The sequence below is a fragment of the Electrona antarctica genome, assembly GCF_951216825.1.
Source record: "Electrona antarctica genome assembly, chromosome: 16".
Taxonomy (NCBI): Eukaryota; Metazoa; Chordata; class Actinopteri; order Myctophiformes; family Myctophidae; genus Electrona; species Electrona antarctica.
The window spans coordinates 2,391,673-2,409,554 of NC_136797.1; the positions used below are offsets into that span (position 1 = coordinate 2,391,673).

At 46.7% G+C, this 17,882-nt stretch overlaps 1 protein-coding gene across 1 annotated transcript in view; it reads right to left on the reverse strand.

Annotated features, from left to right (window-relative positions):
• Window positions 1–15,049, reverse strand: part of LOC306940279 (intestinal mucin-like protein) — a gene marked incomplete at its 3' end in the record, with an annotated part of 40,517 nt that extends 25,468 nt beyond the window's left edge. Inside the window, exons 1-8 of the mRNA XM_079525301.1 lie at window positions 14,952–15,049; window positions 13,281–13,636; window positions 8,873–9,038; window positions 6,762–7,009; window positions 5,597–5,789; window positions 3,248–3,440; window positions 1,920–2,092; window positions 563–632 (exon numbers count right to left, since the gene is read on the reverse strand). Coding sequence (XP_079381427.1) covers window positions 563–632; window positions 1,920–2,092; window positions 3,248–3,440; window positions 5,597–5,789; window positions 6,762–7,009; window positions 8,873–9,023 — 1,028 coding nt within the window. The 5' untranslated portion in view covers window positions 9,024–9,038; window positions 13,281–13,636; window positions 14,952–15,049. The remainder of the gene's footprint in view (window positions 1–562; window positions 633–1,919; window positions 2,093–3,247; window positions 3,441–5,596; window positions 5,790–6,761; window positions 7,010–8,872; window positions 9,039–13,280; window positions 13,637–14,951) is intronic.
• Window positions 15,050–17,882: the final 2,833 nt, after the last annotated feature.

Sequence of the window (17,882 nt, forward strand, 5' to 3'; positions counted from 1 at the left end):
ACAGTACAGTAGTGCATCCCGTGGATGCAGAGGTCGTTGTTTTATTGCGTCCCTGAACTATAAACTGCTTTTTGGGATGCAAAATGCACCATATTTTAATCTCTGCTGTACACGCATGCACACGCATGCACACGCATGCACACGCATGCACACGCATGCACACGCATGCACACGCATGCACACGCATGCACACGCATGCAGTTTGTCATGAACTATACACTATAGCAGTCCCAATGGATCAACGTGGAGTTGGACCGAACTATCAGACAACATAAAAACATTAACATATTTCGCTACATACTGTACTAGCCCCGCTGTAATGGATATCAATTATGAAAATACACACACACACACCTATATAAATATACACTTTGCTACTGGTGCAATGACGTTAATTCCCCTCTGGGGGTCAGTAAAGGCCCATAAATTCTACCCTACAAAGCCAAATAAACTATATGTCTGTGATTTAACAGCGCGCACGCACGCACGCACGCACGCGCGCACGCACGCGCACACGCACACACACACACACACACACACACACACACACCCTCCACTGTACCTGAAGTCACACGTAGGCTCCACGGCGGGTCCACAGGCCTTGTACTCTTTAGGACTGGGACAGTTATAATCTGGAGAGAAGAACAACAACATGGTAAACCATTTAGGCCTGATGTCGAAATTAAAAAAAAAGTCTTCTGAAAGAAGATATATTCAAAGATTTGTGCCGCATTTTTTACGATTTTTCAAAAATAGCAGACCTACAAGCTCATAGCGCGCCACAGAGTGGCGCGCTATGAGCTTGTAGGTCTGCTATTTTTCAATAGCTAAAGTACAACATAATGCTTAGTTAAAACACCACAAGGGGTTAAACTTTAGAACTGAGACCAGTGTTGTTTTAGTTAAAACACCACAAGGGGTTAAACTTTAGAACTGAGACCAGTGTTGTTTTCGTCGACTAAAACTATGACGAAAAATGTTCGTCGACTACCTTTTTTCCACTAACAAAAACTACGTACATAAAAACTAAATGAAAACTAAGCTAAACTGTTAGGAAGGGACTAGTGGACAAGAGATCCACTAGGAAGGGACTAGTGGACAAGAGATCCAGTAGAAGTCATTTTACACTTGGTTGCATGCTGAAAATAGCAGATCTACAAGCTCAGCGCGACGCGTTGTGAGCTTGTTGATCAGCTATTTTCAGCAAGTGTCATTACGAAATGCGTGCGTGCGAAATGCATGGCGAAAATACATTTTAGTCGACTAAATCAACTGTAGATTTAGTCGACTAAAATCTTATGATATTTAGTCGACTGAAACTAGACTAACACTAAAACATTCCAGGTGACTAAAATGTGACTAAAATGCGACTAAAATGTGACTAGAACAAGTTTTATATATAATAAAAAAAACTTAAAAAAAACTAAAATAAAAATATGACTAAAACTAAAATAAAAAAATGCTGCCAAAAACATCACTGCTGCGTATAAATGCAGACGTCTGTCCAGTGTTGTTTTTGGCAGCAAATTTAGATTTTAGTTTTAGTCATTTAGTCTCTTGAATAGTTTTAATTTAGTTTCAGTCACATTTTAGTCACCTGGAATGTTTTAGTGTTAATCTAGTTTTAGTCGGCTGCGACGCGTTGTGAGCTTGTAGATCTTCTATTTTCAGCATGCAACCAAGTGTAAAATGACTTAAACTGGATCTCTTGTCCACTAGTCCCTTCCTAACATTTTAGTCTAGTTTTTATTTGTTGACAAAATCGACAGTATATATATTAGTCATAGTTTTAGTCATCACAGCTTAATTTTCATTTCGTTTTTATGTAGTTTTTGTCCGTGAAAAAAGCTAGTCGACGACATTTTTTTGTCATAGTTTTAGTCGACAAAAACTACGGCGTCTGCAGTAATAAGTCTCACCACAGTGGCCGTGGGTGTGCTTCCTCCAGTCCAGGCAGACGCCAGCCTTGGCGCAGGCGTCTGCGTACGCCTGCAGACTCCTGCAGCCGACGTCGGGCATCTGGCACTCGTCGAACTCACACGCAGACAGGAAGTGGGCGTAGGGGACCGCGGCGTGACACGCCGAGAACACGCTGTGTGGGGGGGGGGGAGGAGACAACACGTTACCACGGTTAGTATTATAGTTAAACAAAACATTTGAAAAATGAAACTATTAAATAACATTCAACGTTACATAGAATACAAGGACACAAAGTACACAACTCCACGCACGCACATATGTGCACATAGGGTATGCACATGCACATATGCACATAGGGTATGCACATATGCACGCAAATGCGCACGCACATATGCACGCACATATGCACATACGCACATAGGGTATGCATATGCACATATGCACATAGGGTATTCACATATGCACATATGCACATATGCACATATGCACATAGGGTATTCACATATGCACATAGGGTATTCACATATGCACATATGCACATATGCACATAGGGTATTCACATATGCACATATGCACATATGCACATAGGGTATGCACATATGCACATAGGGTATGCACATATGCACATAGGATATGCACATATGCACATAGGGTATGCACATATGCACATAGGGTATTCACATATGCACATATGCACATATGCACATAGGGTATTCACATATGCACATATGCACATATGCACATAGGGTATTCACATATGCACATATGCACATAGGGTATGCACATATGCACATAGGATATGCACATATGCACATAGGGTATGCACATATGCACATAGGATATGCACATATGCACATAGGGTATTCACATATGCACATAGGGTATTCACATATGCACATATGCACATATGCACATATGCACATATGCACATAGGGTATTCACATATGCACATATGCACATATGCACATAGGGTATGCACATATGCACATAGGATATGCACATATGCACATAGGGTATGCACATATGCACATAGGATATGCACATATGCACATAGGGTATGCACATATGCACATAGGATATGCACATATGCACATAGGGTATGCACATATGCACATAGGGTATGCACATATGCACATAGGGTATTCACATATGCACATAGGGTATTCACATATGCACATATGCACATATGCACATATGCACATATGCACATAGGGTATTCACATATGCACATAGGGTATGCACATATGCACGCAAATGCGCACACACATATGCACGCACATATGCACACACGCACGCACGCACGCACGCACGCACGGTGCATACACACCTGCTCGTGATGACGTCACAGATCTGCCTTGTCGCGTTGCCGCAGGTGGTTGGCGTGGGCGTGGTTGGCGTGGTTGGCGGCGGCGTGTAGCAGCTGTTGTTGAAGCGCCACTCGTCGGCCATGCTGGGACAGGACGGGGCGATCTGACCGCTGGGCAGCATGCAGTCGTCTCTAGGGTCGTTGTCACACGTTCCTGGAGTTTAGGACAACCACAACCAGACATGTACTGGTACTGGTACAGTACTGTAATACGGCTCTAAACCACAACCAGACATGTACTGGTACGGTACTGTAATACGGCTCTAAACCACAACCAGACATGTACTGGTACAGTACTGTAATACGGCTCTAAACCACAACCAGACATGTACTGGTACTGGTACAGTACTGTAATACAACCAGACATGTACTGGTACTGGTACAGTACTGTAATACGTCTCTAAACCACAACCAGACATGTACTGGTACGGTACTGTAATACGTCTCTAAACCACACCCAGACATGTACTGGTACGGTACTGTAATACGTCTCTAAACCACAACCAGACATGTACTGGTACTGGTACAGTACTGTAATACAGCTCTAAACCACACCCAGACATGTACTGGTACTGGTACAGTACTGTAATACGGCTCTAAACCACACCCAGACATGTACTGGTACAGTACTGTAATACGGCTCTAAACCACAACCAGACATGTACTGGTACAGTACTGTAATACGGCTCTAAACCACACCCAGACATGTACTGGTACAGTACTGTAATACGGCTCTAAACCACACCCAGACATGTACTGGTACAGTACTGTAATACGGCTCTAAACCACAACCAGACATGTACTGGTACTGGTACAGTACTGTAATACCACTCTAAACCACACCCAGACATGTACTGGTACGGTACTGTAATACGGCTCTAAACCACACCCATACATGTACTGGTACTGGTACAGTACTGTAATACGGCTCTAAACCACACCCAGACATGTACTGGTACAGTACTGTAATACGGCTCTAAACCACACCCAGACATGTACTGGTACAGTACTGTAATACGGCTCTAAACCACAACCAGACATGTACTGGTACTGGTACAGTACTGTAATACCACTCTAAACCACACCCAGACATGTACTGGTACGGTACTGTAATACGGCTCTAAACCACACCCATACATGTACTGGTACAGTACTGTAATACGGCTCTAAACCACACCCAGACATGTACTGGTACAGTACTGTAATACGGCTCTAAACCACAACCAGACATGTACTGGTACTGGTACAGTACTGTAATACCACTCTAAACCACACCCAGACATGTACTGGTACGGTACTGTAATACGGCTCTAAACCACACCCATACATGTACTGGTACTGGTACAGTACTGTAATACCACTCTAAACCACACCCATACATGTACATGTAGTGGTACAGTACTGTAATACGGCTTTAAACCACAACCAGACATGTACTGGTACAGTACTGTAATACGGCTCTAAACCACAACCAGACATGTACTGGTACAGTACTGTAATACGGCTCTAAACCACAACCAGACATGTACTGGTACAGTACTGTAATACGGCTCTAAACCACACCCAGACATGTACTGGTACAGTACTGTAATACGGCTCTAAACCACACCCAGACATGTACTGGTACAGTACTGTAATACGGCTCTAAACCACAACCAGACATGTACTGGTACTGGTACAGTACTGTAATACCACTCTAAACCACACCCAGACATGTACTGGTACGGTACTGTAATACGGCTCTAAACCACACCCATACATGTACTGGTACTGGTACAGTACTGTAATACCACTCTAAACCACACCCATACATGTACATGTAGTGGTACAGTACTGTAATACGGCTCTAAACCACACCCAGACATGTACTGGTACAGTACTGTAATACGGCTCTAAACCACACCCAGACATGTACTGGTACAGTACTGTAATACGGCTCTAAACCACAACCAGACATGTACTGGTACTGGTACAGTACTGTAATACCACTCTAAACCACACCCAGACATGTACTGGTACGGTACTGTAATACGGCTCTAAACCACACCCATACATGTACTGGTACTGGTACAGTACTGTAATACCACTCTAAACCACACCCATACATGTACATGTAGTGGTACAGTACTGTAATACGGCTTTAAACCACAACCAGACATGTAGTGGTACTGGTACAGTACTGTAATACGGCTTTAAACCACAACCAGACATGTAGTGGTACTGGTACAGTACTGTAATACGGCTCGACCGACCGAAAGACAGACAAGACAGACAAGACAGACAGACAGACAGACAGACAGACAGACTCACCACACTGGCCCTGGGTGTTTCCATGGAACCTGCTGTAGTCCAGCGTGACGCTGAACATCATGTAAGAGAAGGTGATCCGGGCGCCGATGGCGGGCACCAGCATCTGGGTGTCCACGCCCGTGCTGGTGACCACGAAGCCCTCCTCCTTGTTCTTGTAGGCGGACGACGTCACGAGCTTGCCGTTCACGTAAACCTTACGGGGGAGAGAGAGAGAGAGAGAGAGAGAGAGAGAGAGAGAATGGGGATTCACCATGCTGTTTCAAAGCTTAACCAAATTACATTGCCGCCATCTGGTGGCTAAACTCGGCGGTGGTGCCAGATTAACAGCTGTTGAGCTCGTTCGTTTGAACCGGACGTAGTTGTGTGATGATGTCATAGCTTCAGTCAGTTCAGAAACCGAGCGCTGTTCATGCAGCCTGAACTGAGACAAGCTGGAGTTTTCAACGAGGGCGGCGCAAACAAGAGCTATTTTAAGCATGTGTGCAACATGACAACTGTTTTAAAGTATTGTACAGTAACAACTAAAGTCTCTTTAATGTTTATGTTGTACTATTACTACAAAACAATCTAAAATAAAGGGATTTAAGGTCATTAAAGCTGGGCTGTTGCCCAGAGTCCAATGCATTTCTGCCTACTTCCGGTTCAGGACTTGTCCCAGTTGGTTGTCCCCATTCTCAATAGAAGTCTATGTAGGAGAGCATCCATTGGACTGAAGCCAATAGAAGTCTATGTAGGAGAGCCTCCATTGGACTGAAGCCAATAGAAGTCTATGTAGGAGAGCCTCCATTGGACTGAAGCCAATAGAAGTGTATGTAGGAGAGCCTCCATTGGACTGAAGCCAATAGAAGTCTATGTAGGAGAGCCTCCATTGGACTGAAGCCAATAGAAGTCTATGTAGGAGAGCCTCCATTGGACTGAAGCCAATATAAGTCTATGTAGAAGAGCCTCAATTGGACTGAAGCCAATAGAAGTCTATGTAGGAGAGCCTCCATTGGACTGAAGCCAATAGAAGTCTATGTAGAAGAGCCTCAATTGGACTGAAGCCAATAGAAGTCTATGTAGGAGAGCCTTCTTAGGTGTGTGCATGCTAACACTAGATGGCGCTAAAGGAGTTAAGTAAAAAAAAAAAAAAGAAAAAAAAAAAAGAGCCACATTCTTTGGTTACCAGGTTGGTGGGGACCCCGGCGACCTCCTCCTGTGTGATGCGGATCTCGTAGTGTTGGTAGTAGACCACGATGGACCCGGGGCAGGACAGACGGTGCACGGCATCACACAGGTAGTTGTCCACCAGGACGCTGATGTTGTAGCGCGGGTGGATCTCCTTCACCAGCCAATAGGAGCAGTTCCCCTGGAAGCTGTAGTAGGTCCCGTCGAAGGTGACGTAGTGGGGGTCGCCCCAGCCGTAGCACATGCCTGTAAACAAGGTTTCCCCACATTTGTGACTAAATTTGACTGAGGGACTGCCATTGGATTTTTTGGAATTTTCATTTCTTTCAGGCCATATGAAAGCAGGGAATCATAGCTTCAAATTGACATAGTGGTTGTTCAGTTTGACCCACCAGTTTTGGAGATATGGCTTATAGAGTAATGTCTTGCAGAGAAACAGCGAGTTGAGAAAACAGGCTTGAAAGGTTCACTTCTGTGGTCTCTAACATTACACCTAGCTACATGTTTAAGCATTTATTTCATATTTACATGTCTTCTGTGGTCTCTAACATTACACCTAGCTACATGTTTAAGCATTTATTTCATATTTACATGTCTTCTGTGGTCTCTAACATTACACCTAGCTACATGTTTAAGCATTTATTTCATATTTACATGTCTTCTGTGGTCTCTAACATTACAACTAGCTACATTTTTTCTCTTCTGGTGAAAAGCTGGAATTTGCGCGATGGCATGCTCTCAGTCAAATCTGGTCACATTTAGTTTTATTTTACTTTTAGTTTCATGTCCTACTTTGAACATTCAAATGAGCTGCCTCTGCACATAAGACAAGCCCCCACCCTCTTCAGGTGTTTAAAGACTTATCTTTATTCTTTGGCTTTTCCAAGCATAGTATGAGCTGTTTTCTGATGTTTAATGTGACACTGTGCATGTTGTTTGTTTTTTAAATGAAGTTTTTATGTTTTACTGTAAAACGTTGTTATTTAAATGTGCTATATAAATAAAGGTGGTATGGTTATGGCATTCAGTGGATTTTCTGTGGTCTGGAGTTTTCTCGGTGTGTTCTGAAACCTTTCGAACTGCAATGAAAACAGGCAAAAACAGTGATAACAGCGACATCTGCTGGCAAATCCCATTATCATACAGTATATGGGATTTGCTGGCTCTTACATCACACTCCACAGGAACAATTTGAGCACTTGTTTGAGCCAGAAAAATCCCCAGACCACAGAACATCTACTGAAGGTACATTGACCTACTGTATTACAGCTTGGTACGGTACGGAAATGGTACTGTTGCAGATCACTGCAGAGGGTGGTGAAAACTGTGCAGCGTATCATAGGCTCTTCACTGCCAACAACTGGGTCCATCGACAAGCAGCGCTGCCAGTCGAACCCATTCTGAACGGGAACCCCTTTTGGTGTTTTAACTAAGCATTATGTTATACTTTAGCTATTGAAAAATAGCAGATCTACAAGCTCATAGCGCGCCACCGAGTGGCGCGCTATGAGCTTGTAGGTCTGCTATTTTTGAAAAATCGTAAAAATGCGGCACAAATCTTTGAATATATATTCTTTCAGAGCGAACGTTTTTTTTATTTCGACGTCAGGCCTAAATGTGTTGGCCCTTAGCATCATCAAGGATGCCTCCCACCCCAACAACAGACTGTTCCACCCCTCCCACCCCAACAACAGACTGTTCCACCCCTCCCACCCCAACAACAGACTGTTCCACCCCTCCCACCCCAACAACAGACTGTTCCACCCCTCCCACCCCAACAACAGACTGTTCCACCCCTCCCACCCCAACAACAGACTGTTCCACCCCTCCCACCCCAACAACAGACTGTTCCACCCCTCCCACCCCAACAACAGACTGTTCCACCCCTCCGACCCCAACAACAGACTGTTCCACCCCTCCCACCCCAACAACAGACTGTTCCACCCCTCCCACCCCAACAACAGACTGTTCCACCCCTCCCACCCCAACAACAGACTGTTCCACCCCTCCCACCCCAACAACAGACTGTTCCACCCCTCCCACCCCAACAACAGATGCATCAAGAGCTCAACCATATAATTGTCACAATGACTAACATGCAGGACTTACATTGACACTGTTCCTGGTCGCAGCAGCCAGACGGGTCGACTTTGACAGACGGCATTCTGTTTGCACACACCAGCGGTTTATCGGGGCAGCTCACACGCTCGTAAGTGACCTCTCCGTTGTCACAGCGCGCTTCCAGACACTTGGTCTCCATCCAACGCTCGCCGTGCTGTCAGTGGAGACAAATCACAACAATGGTACATGGTAGAGGTGCAGTGGTTCACGACCATCTCTGATCACGGCCATTCTGGCAACATGTTTTGGAGGCGCTACCCACACTAGGGCTGTGAATCTTTGGGTGTCCCCACGATTCCATTCGATTCCGATTCTTGGGGTCACGATTCGATTCAACTCGATTCTCAATCCAACAACGATTTTTTTTAAATTCAAAAGCATTTTTTTTCCCAGATTCAAAACACATTTCTATTCAAAATGATTCTCGATTCAATACATAGGATTTCATCACAATCTACTCCAGTAAGAAATCGATTTTTGGAAATTATGAATCGATTTTGAATCGTTCATAACGGAATCGCGATTCTAATTCGAATGGATTTTTTTGACACCCCTAACCCACACGTTCAGCTGTGTTGCTCATTCAGTCCACATGGAGGCGCTACCCTCACGTTCAGCTGTGTTGCTCATTCAGTCCACATGGAGGCGCTGCCCACACGTTCAGCTGTGTTGCTCATTCAGTCCACATGGAGGCGCTACCCTCACGTTCAGCTGTGTTGCTCATTCAGTCCACATGGAGGCGCTACCCACACGTTTAGCTGTGTTGCTCATTCAGTCCACATGGAGGCGCTACCCACACGTTCAGATTCCAGGAACGCCCGATCCTTACAAGCTGTACCTCGTTGTAAAGGTGACTCATCAACAATAAAAACTAATGTACCAATAGGTATTATTAAAGGGTCATTCCACTCATTTTCAATTCTCATTTCTCAATTCTCATTTCATTTTCTCTTGATTTCACCATGTTAATGATCTTTTTCATTCCTCCAGTTCTAGGAAACACAGAATGGGGGGACTTTTTTTAAAAATTATTTCAAAATTTAAATTTGTATTTTACAGCTCTAAGGTATATTAACACAATCAGTGCCGGAAGTTCTTCAAAATAGGAGCTCTGGGGTGCCGGAAAGACATGGCCGCTTTTACTCGGAAACCCACGACCCGGAAACAATCCGCTCACGATAGCTTACATTGCTATCGTTTTCATTTATACGATATATGATCCAAAAAGCGTTCATATTTTGCGGGAGAGACTGATGAGGAGCAGAAATGAAGCGCCAGTATATCGATCCATTCAACACCACGGAGAGCGCCCTGGATTAGGAGAGACGAGTCATTCTTTCTGCCGCGGTAACAGCTAAGTCAACGGTAAGCTAACAAGAGTCTAGACTCTAGAGTGTAGCATACGGTAGCCGAAAGGCGAACTGACAAATAAAAAAAGAGGAAAAAATTCAGAATATTCTTATCTCGCCCCGTATCATTGAGGATGCGCTAAGACGTCTGAGGACGTTGTATGTACGTATCATTGAGGATGCGCTAAGACGTCTGAGGACGTTGTATGTACGTATCATTGAGGATGCGCTAAGACGTCTGAGGACGTTGTATGTACGTATCATTGAGGATGCGCCAGGACGTCTGAGGACGTTGTATGTACGTATCATAGAGGATGCGCTAGGACGTCTGAGGACGTTGTATGTACGTATCATTGAGGATGCGCTAAGACGTCTGAGGACGTTGTATGTACGTATCATAGAGGATGCGCTAGGACGTCTGAGGACGTTGTATGTACGTATCATTGAGGATGCGCTAGGACGTCTGAGGACGTTGTATGTACGTATCATTGAGGATGCGCTAGGACGTCTGAGGACGTTGTATGTACGTATCATTGAGGATGCGCTAGGACGTCTGAGGACGTTGTATGTACGTATCATTGAGGATGCGCCAGGACGTCTGAGGACGTTGTATGTACGTATCATTGAGGATGCGCTAAGACGTCTGAGGACGTTGTATGTACGTATCATAGAGGATGCGCTAAGACGTCTGAGGACGTTGTATGTACGTATCATAGAGGATGCGCTAGGACGTCTGAGGACGTTGTATGTACGTATCATTGAGGATGCGCTAGGAGGACGTCTGAGGACCTTGTATGTACGTATCATAGAGGATGCGCTAGGACGTCTGAGGACGTTGTATGTACGTATCATAGAGGATGCGCCAGGACGTCTGAGGACGTTGTATGTACGTATCATAGAGGATGCGCTAAGACGTCTGAGGACGTTGTATGTACGTATCATTGAGGATGCGCCAGGACGTCTGAGGACGTTGTATGTACGTATCATTGAGGATGCGCCAGGACGTCTGAGGACGTTGTATGTACGTATCATAGAGGATGCGCCAGGACGTCTGAGGACGTTGTATGTACGTATCATAGAGGATGCGCTAGGACGTCTGAGGACGTTGTATGTACGTATCATTGAGGATGCGCTAGGACGTCTGAGGACGTTGTATGTACGTATCATTGAGGATGCGCTAAGACGTCTGAGGACGTTGTATGTACGTATCATTGAGGATGCGCCAGGACGTCTGAGGACGTTGTATGTACGTATCATTGAGGATGCGCCAGGACGTCTGAGGACGTTGTATGTACGTATCATAGAGGATGCGCCAGGACGTCTGAGGACGTTGTATGTACGTATCATAGAGGATGCGCTAGGACGTCTGAGGACGTTGTATGTACGTATCATAGAGGATGCGCTAGGACGTCTGAGGACGTTGTATGTACGTATCATAGAGGATGCGCCAGGACGTCTGAGGACGTTGTATGTACGTATCATAGAGGATGCGCTAGGACGTCTGAGGACGTTGTATGTACGTATCATTGAGGATGCGCTAGGACGTCTGAGGACGTTGTATGTACGTATCATAGAGGATGCGCTAGGACGTCTGAGGACGTTGTATGTACGTATCATTGAGGATGCGCTAGGACGTCTGAGGACGTTGTATGTACGTATCATAGAGGATGCGCTAGGACGTCTGAGGACCTTGTATGTACGTATCATTGAGGATGCGCTAGGACGTCTGAGGACGTTGTATGTACGTATCATAGAGGATGCGCTAGGACGTCTGAGGACCTTGTATGTACGTATCATTGAGGATGCGCTAGGACGTCTGAGGACCTTGTATGTACGCGTCGATTGGGACCCGTACGGACGGAAGGCGACGTCCTACGGACGGAAACGGTTAATGACATACTGTAGTAAAATGTTAAAAATGAGTGGAATGCCCCTTTAAATGGGAGAAATAACCGGCTAAAAGTTAAGTTTCTGAACTTTCTGTGCTGAGCTTATATTTATAGGATTACCAAGATACAGTTTAGAGGATCGCCCAATGCGTAGCAGATACATATAAACAAACACAAACACACACACACACACACACACACACACACACACACACACACACATGCACGTAAACATATACGTGGTGCATGTATACGTGCATGACGGTGTACAGGACGGTGTACAGGACGGTGTACAGGACGGTGTACAGGACGGTGTACAGGACGGTGTACACCATGTATACGTACAGGACGGTGTACAGGACGGTGTACAGGACGGTGTACAGGACGGTGTACACCATGTATACGTACAGGACGGTGTACAGGACGGTGTACAGGACGGTGTACAGGACGGTGTACAGGACGGTGTGCAGGGCGGTGTGCAGGACGGTGTACAGGACGGTGAACAGGGCGGTGTACAGGACGGTGTACAGGACGGTGTGCAGGACGGTGTACAGGACGGTGTACAGGGCGGTGTACAGGACGGTGTACAGGACGGTGTACAGGATGGTGTACAGGACGGTGTACAGGACGGTGTACAGGACGGTGTACAGGACGGTGTACAGGACGGTGTACACCATGTATACGTGCAGGACGGTGTACAGGATGGTGTACAGGACGGTGTACAGGACGGTGTACAGGACGGTGTACACCATGTATACGTGCAGGACGGTGTACAGGATGGTGTACAGGACGGTGTACAGGACGGTGTACAGGACGGTGTACAGGACGGTGTACACCATGTATACGTGCAGGACGGTGTACAGGATGGTGTACAGGACGGTGTACAGGACGGTGTACAGGACGGTGTACACCATGTATACGTGCAGGACGGTGTACAGGATGGTGTACAGGACGGTGTACAGGACGGTGTACAGGACGGTGTACACCATGTATACGTGCAGGACGGTGTACAGGATGGTGTACAGGACGGTGTACAGGACGGTGTACAGGATGGTGTACAGGACGGTGTACAGGACGGTGTACAGGACGGTGTACAGGACGGTGTACATGCACATAACTCTGAATAATCACGGCTTACAGTATGTTTACAGTACGAACCTGTCGGGGCGGACGAGTGTCCGTGCAGTTGCAGTTGGTGCAGCTGGTTGTAGTGCTGGTAGTGGAAGTAGTAGAGGTGGTGGTTGTGGTGGTCGTAGAGGTGGGTGTAGTTGTTGGTGTAGTTGTTGGTGTAGTTGTGGGTGTGGTTGTTGGTGTAGTTGTTGGTGTGGTTGTGGGTGTGGTTGTTGGTGTAGTTGTGGGTGTAGTTGTGGGTGTGGTTGTGGTTGTGGGTGTGGTTGTGGGTGTGGCTGTAGTGGTTTGGCAGGTGTAGCCGCGGATCTCGACATGACAGCTGTCGTTGCAGTAGCCCGTGTAAGTGCAGCCGTCGGCGTCAGACACGTTGTAGACGACTGAGCCTAGAGATGGACAGACGGTGATGAGAGACAGATCAGGGACATACGGTGATGAGAGACAGATCAGGGACAGACGGTGATGAGAGACAGATCAGGGACAGACGGTGATGAGAGACAGATCAGGGGACATACGGTGATGAGAGACAGATCAGGGACAGACGGTGATGAGAGACAGATCAGGGGACGGACAGTGATGAGAGACAGATCAGGGGACAGATGGTGATGAGAGACAGATCAGGGGACGGACGGTGATGAGATACAGATCAGGGGACGGACAGTGATGAGAGACAGATCAGGGGACAGATGGTGATGAGAGACAGATCAGGGGACGGACAGTGATGAGAGACAGATCAGGGGACAGACGGTGATGAGAGACAGATCAGGGGACATACGGTGATGAGAGACAGATCAGGGGACGGACAGTGATGAGAGACAGATCAGGGGACAGACGGTGATGAGAGACAGATCAGGGGACATACGGTGATGAGAGACAGATCAGGGGACATACGGTGATGAGAGACAGATCAGGGGACATACGGTGATGAGAGACAGATCAGGGACAGACGGTGATGAGAGACAGATCAGGGGACATACGGTGATGAGAGACAGATCAGGGGACATACGGTGATGAGAGACAGATCAGGGGACGGACGGTGATGAGAGACAGATCAGGGGACGGACAGTGATGAGAGACAGATCAGGGGACAGACGGTGATGAGAGACAGATCAGGGGACATACGGTGATGAGAGACAGATCAGGGGACATACGGTGATGAGAGACAGATCAGGGACAGACGGTGATGAGAGACAGATCAGGGGACATACGGTGATGAGAGACAGATCAGGGGACATCCGGTGATGAGAGACAGATCAGGGGACATACGGTGATGAGAGACAGATCAGGGACACCGAACACTTATTAGAGGACAATCTAGACATGGTATTTAAAACCCATTTAGACCTGAAGACAATTCTAAAATAATTCCTTCTGAATCCTTAATTACTGTAGCTTAAAACCGACTATTTATGAAAGGGGAAAAAAAGCTGAATTAAGTCTATTTAAAACACACTTTCCGATTGGCCAAATTCCTAATGGATGAGAACGCTGTAGGCAAAGAGTTCTGTTACGAACTGACGTCAGCTTCAAACATGGGAAAGGCTTGGCATGTGAATTATTTTAGACTTTGGCCCAAGTGTACTTTTGAAACATTCAACGTCGTAACATTGTAATATCTAATATATATGACAGGAACATAACCACCACCACCACCACATAACCAAGAAATAGTGAAATAGTGAAAGGCATGACTGGACTCACCGGCAGGAAAGCTTCTTCCGTTATGATGACAGTAGCATGAACGAGGGGCGGTAGAGGGTGGGGGAGGTGGTGGGCCTGTCTCCGGGGTGAAGGGAGGAGTTGTTGTAGTTTGGGTGGTGGTTGGAGTTGTAGTTTGGGTAGTGGTTGGAGTTGTAGTTTGGGTGGTGGTTGTAGTGTAGTGTGGGGTGGTGGTAGGAGTGGTCCTTGTAGTAGTTTGGGTGGTAGTTGGAGTTGTTGTTGGGGTGGTGGTAGGAGTTGTTGTTTGGGTGGTGGTTGGAGTTGTAGTTTGGGTGGTGGTTGGAGTTGTAGTTTGGGTAGTGGTTGGAGTTGTAGTTTGGGTGGTGGTTGTAGTGTAGTGTGGGGTGGTGGTAGGAGTGGTCCTTGTAGTAGTTTGGGTGGTAGTTGGAGTTGTTGTTGGGGTGGTGGTAGGAGTTGAAGTTTGGGTGGTGGTAGGAGTTGTTGTTTGGGTGGTGGTTGGAGTTGTTGTTTGGGTGGTGGTTGGAGTTGTTGTTTGGGTGGTGGTGGTGCATATCGAGGTAGTTTCTGACGTGCAACATTTGACTCTGGCCTGATAATCGTCACACTGCTGTGAAGGTTGTTTGTAGTTGAAACATGTGAAACCATGTTGTGGTGTACAGGTTACATTCTGATGACGCTGGGAGCCCTTCGTAGATCTACATTCTAGGTCCTCTGGAGCTGAACACGTGTTGTTATGACCAGCAGCCATGATGTCATCCATGGATTCGATGACTCCACCTTCATTGCCAGTCGTGGCTTTGTGAAGATTGACCCAACCTGACCAGGAACAACGTACTATTGTACATGTTGGGGTCGTAGACGTGGGTGGTGTGGTTTCTGTTGTGGTTGAGGTGGTGGTAGGAGTGGTCCTTGTTGTAGTTGACGGTGTAGTTGAGGTGGTGGTAGGAGTGGTCCTTGTTGTAGTTGATGGTGTAGTTGAGGTGGTGGTAGGAGTGGTCCTTGTTGTAGTTGACGGTGTAGTTGAGGTGGTGGTAGGAGTGGTCCTTGTTGTAGTTGACGGTGTAGTTGAGGTGGTGGTAGGAGTGGTTCTTGTTGTAGTTGATGGTGTAGTTGAGGTGGTGGTAGGAGTGGTCCTTGTTGTAGTTGACGGTGTAGTTGAGGTGGTGGTAGGAGTTGTCCTTGTTGTAGTTGATGGTGTAGTTGACCTGGTTGTTGCCGTTGTAGTTTCTGTTGTGGTAGTAGGAGTTGTTCTTGTTGTAGTTGAGGATGTGGTCGAGGTGGTGGTAGGAGTGGTCCTTGTAGTAGTTTGGGTGGTGGTTGGAGTTGTTGTTGGGGTGGTGGTTGGAGTTGTTGTTGGGGTGGTGGTTGGAGTTGTTGTTGGGGTGGTGGTAGGAGTTGTTGTTTGGGTGGTGGTTGGAGTTGTTGTTGGGGTGGTGGTAGGAGTTGTTGTTTGGGTGGTGGTTGGAGTTGTTGTTTGGGTGGTGGTTGGAGTTGTTGTTTGGGTGGTGGTGGTGCATATCGAGGTAGTTTCTGACGTGCAACATTTGACTCTGGCCTGATAATCGTCACACTGCTGTGAAGGTTGTTTGTAGTTGAAACATGTGAAACCATGTTGTGGTGTACAGGTTACATTCTGATGACGCTGGGAGCCCTTCGTAGATCTACATTCTAGGTCCTCTGGAGCTGAACACGTGTTGTTATGACCAGCAGCCATGATGTCATCCATGGATTCGATGACTCCACCTTCATTGCCAGTCGTGGCTTTGTGAAGATTGACCCAACCTGACCAGGAACAACGTACTATTGTACATGTTGGGGTCGTAGACGTGGGTGGTGTGGTTTCTGTTGTGGTTGAGGTGGTGGTAGGAGTGGTCCTTGTTGTAGTTGACGGTGTAGTTGAGGTGGTGGTAGGAGTGGTCCTCTTTGTAGTTGATGGTGTAGTTGAGGTGGTGGTAGGAGTAGTCCTTGTTGTAGTTGATGGTGTAGTTGAGGTGGTGGTAGGAGTGGTCCTTGTTGTAGTTGACGGTGTAGTTGAGGTGGTGGTAGGAGTGGTCCTTGTTGTAGTTGACGGTGTAGTTGAGGTGGTGGTAGGAGTTGTCCTTGTTGTAGTTGATGGTGTGGTTGAGGTGGTGGTAGGAGTTGTCCTTGTTGTAGTTGATGGTGTAGTTGACCTGGTTGTTGTCGTTGTACTTTCTGTTGTGGTAGTAGTCGTTCCACAGTTCACCGTCTTGCAGCACTTCACTTTTATCTCGTAGTCCAAACACATGGGGGGGAACTGTTTATCGTTCCGGCACAACAGCCCGACTGTGGTGTCGCACGTTACATCCTGAGTTGGAAGTCCGGCAAATTTAGAAGACTGGCACTCCACTGACACCGGATTCTTGCAGATGTCATGTCCATGCGCGATTATGTTTTGGATTGTTTCGTTGTCTCCGCCGTTTGCAAACGTTGGGTAATCCACATTGATCCAGTCGGACCACTCGCACACCACGCAGGTTGTTGGGGTGGTGGTTGGAGTTGTAATTGTGGTAGTTGAGGTTGTAGTGTAGTGTGGGGTGGTGGTTGGAGTTGTTGTTGGGGTGGTGGTTGGAGTTGTTGTTTGGGTGGTGGTAGGAGTTGTTGTTTGGGTGGTGGTTGGAGTTGTTGTTGGGGTGGTGGTAGGAGTTGTTGTTTGGGTGGTGGTTGGAGTTGTTGTTTGGGTGGTGGTTGGAGTTGTTGTTTGGGTGGTGGTGGTGCATATCGAGGTAGTTTCTGACGTGCAACATTTGACTCTGGCCTGATAATCGTCACACTGCTGTGAAGGTTGTTTGTAGTTGAAACATGTGAAACCATGTTGTGGTGTACAGGTTACATTCTGATGACGCTGGGAGCCCTTCGTAGATCTACATTCTAGGTCCTCTGGAGCTGAACACGTGTTGTTATGACCAGCAGCCATGATGTCATCCATGGATT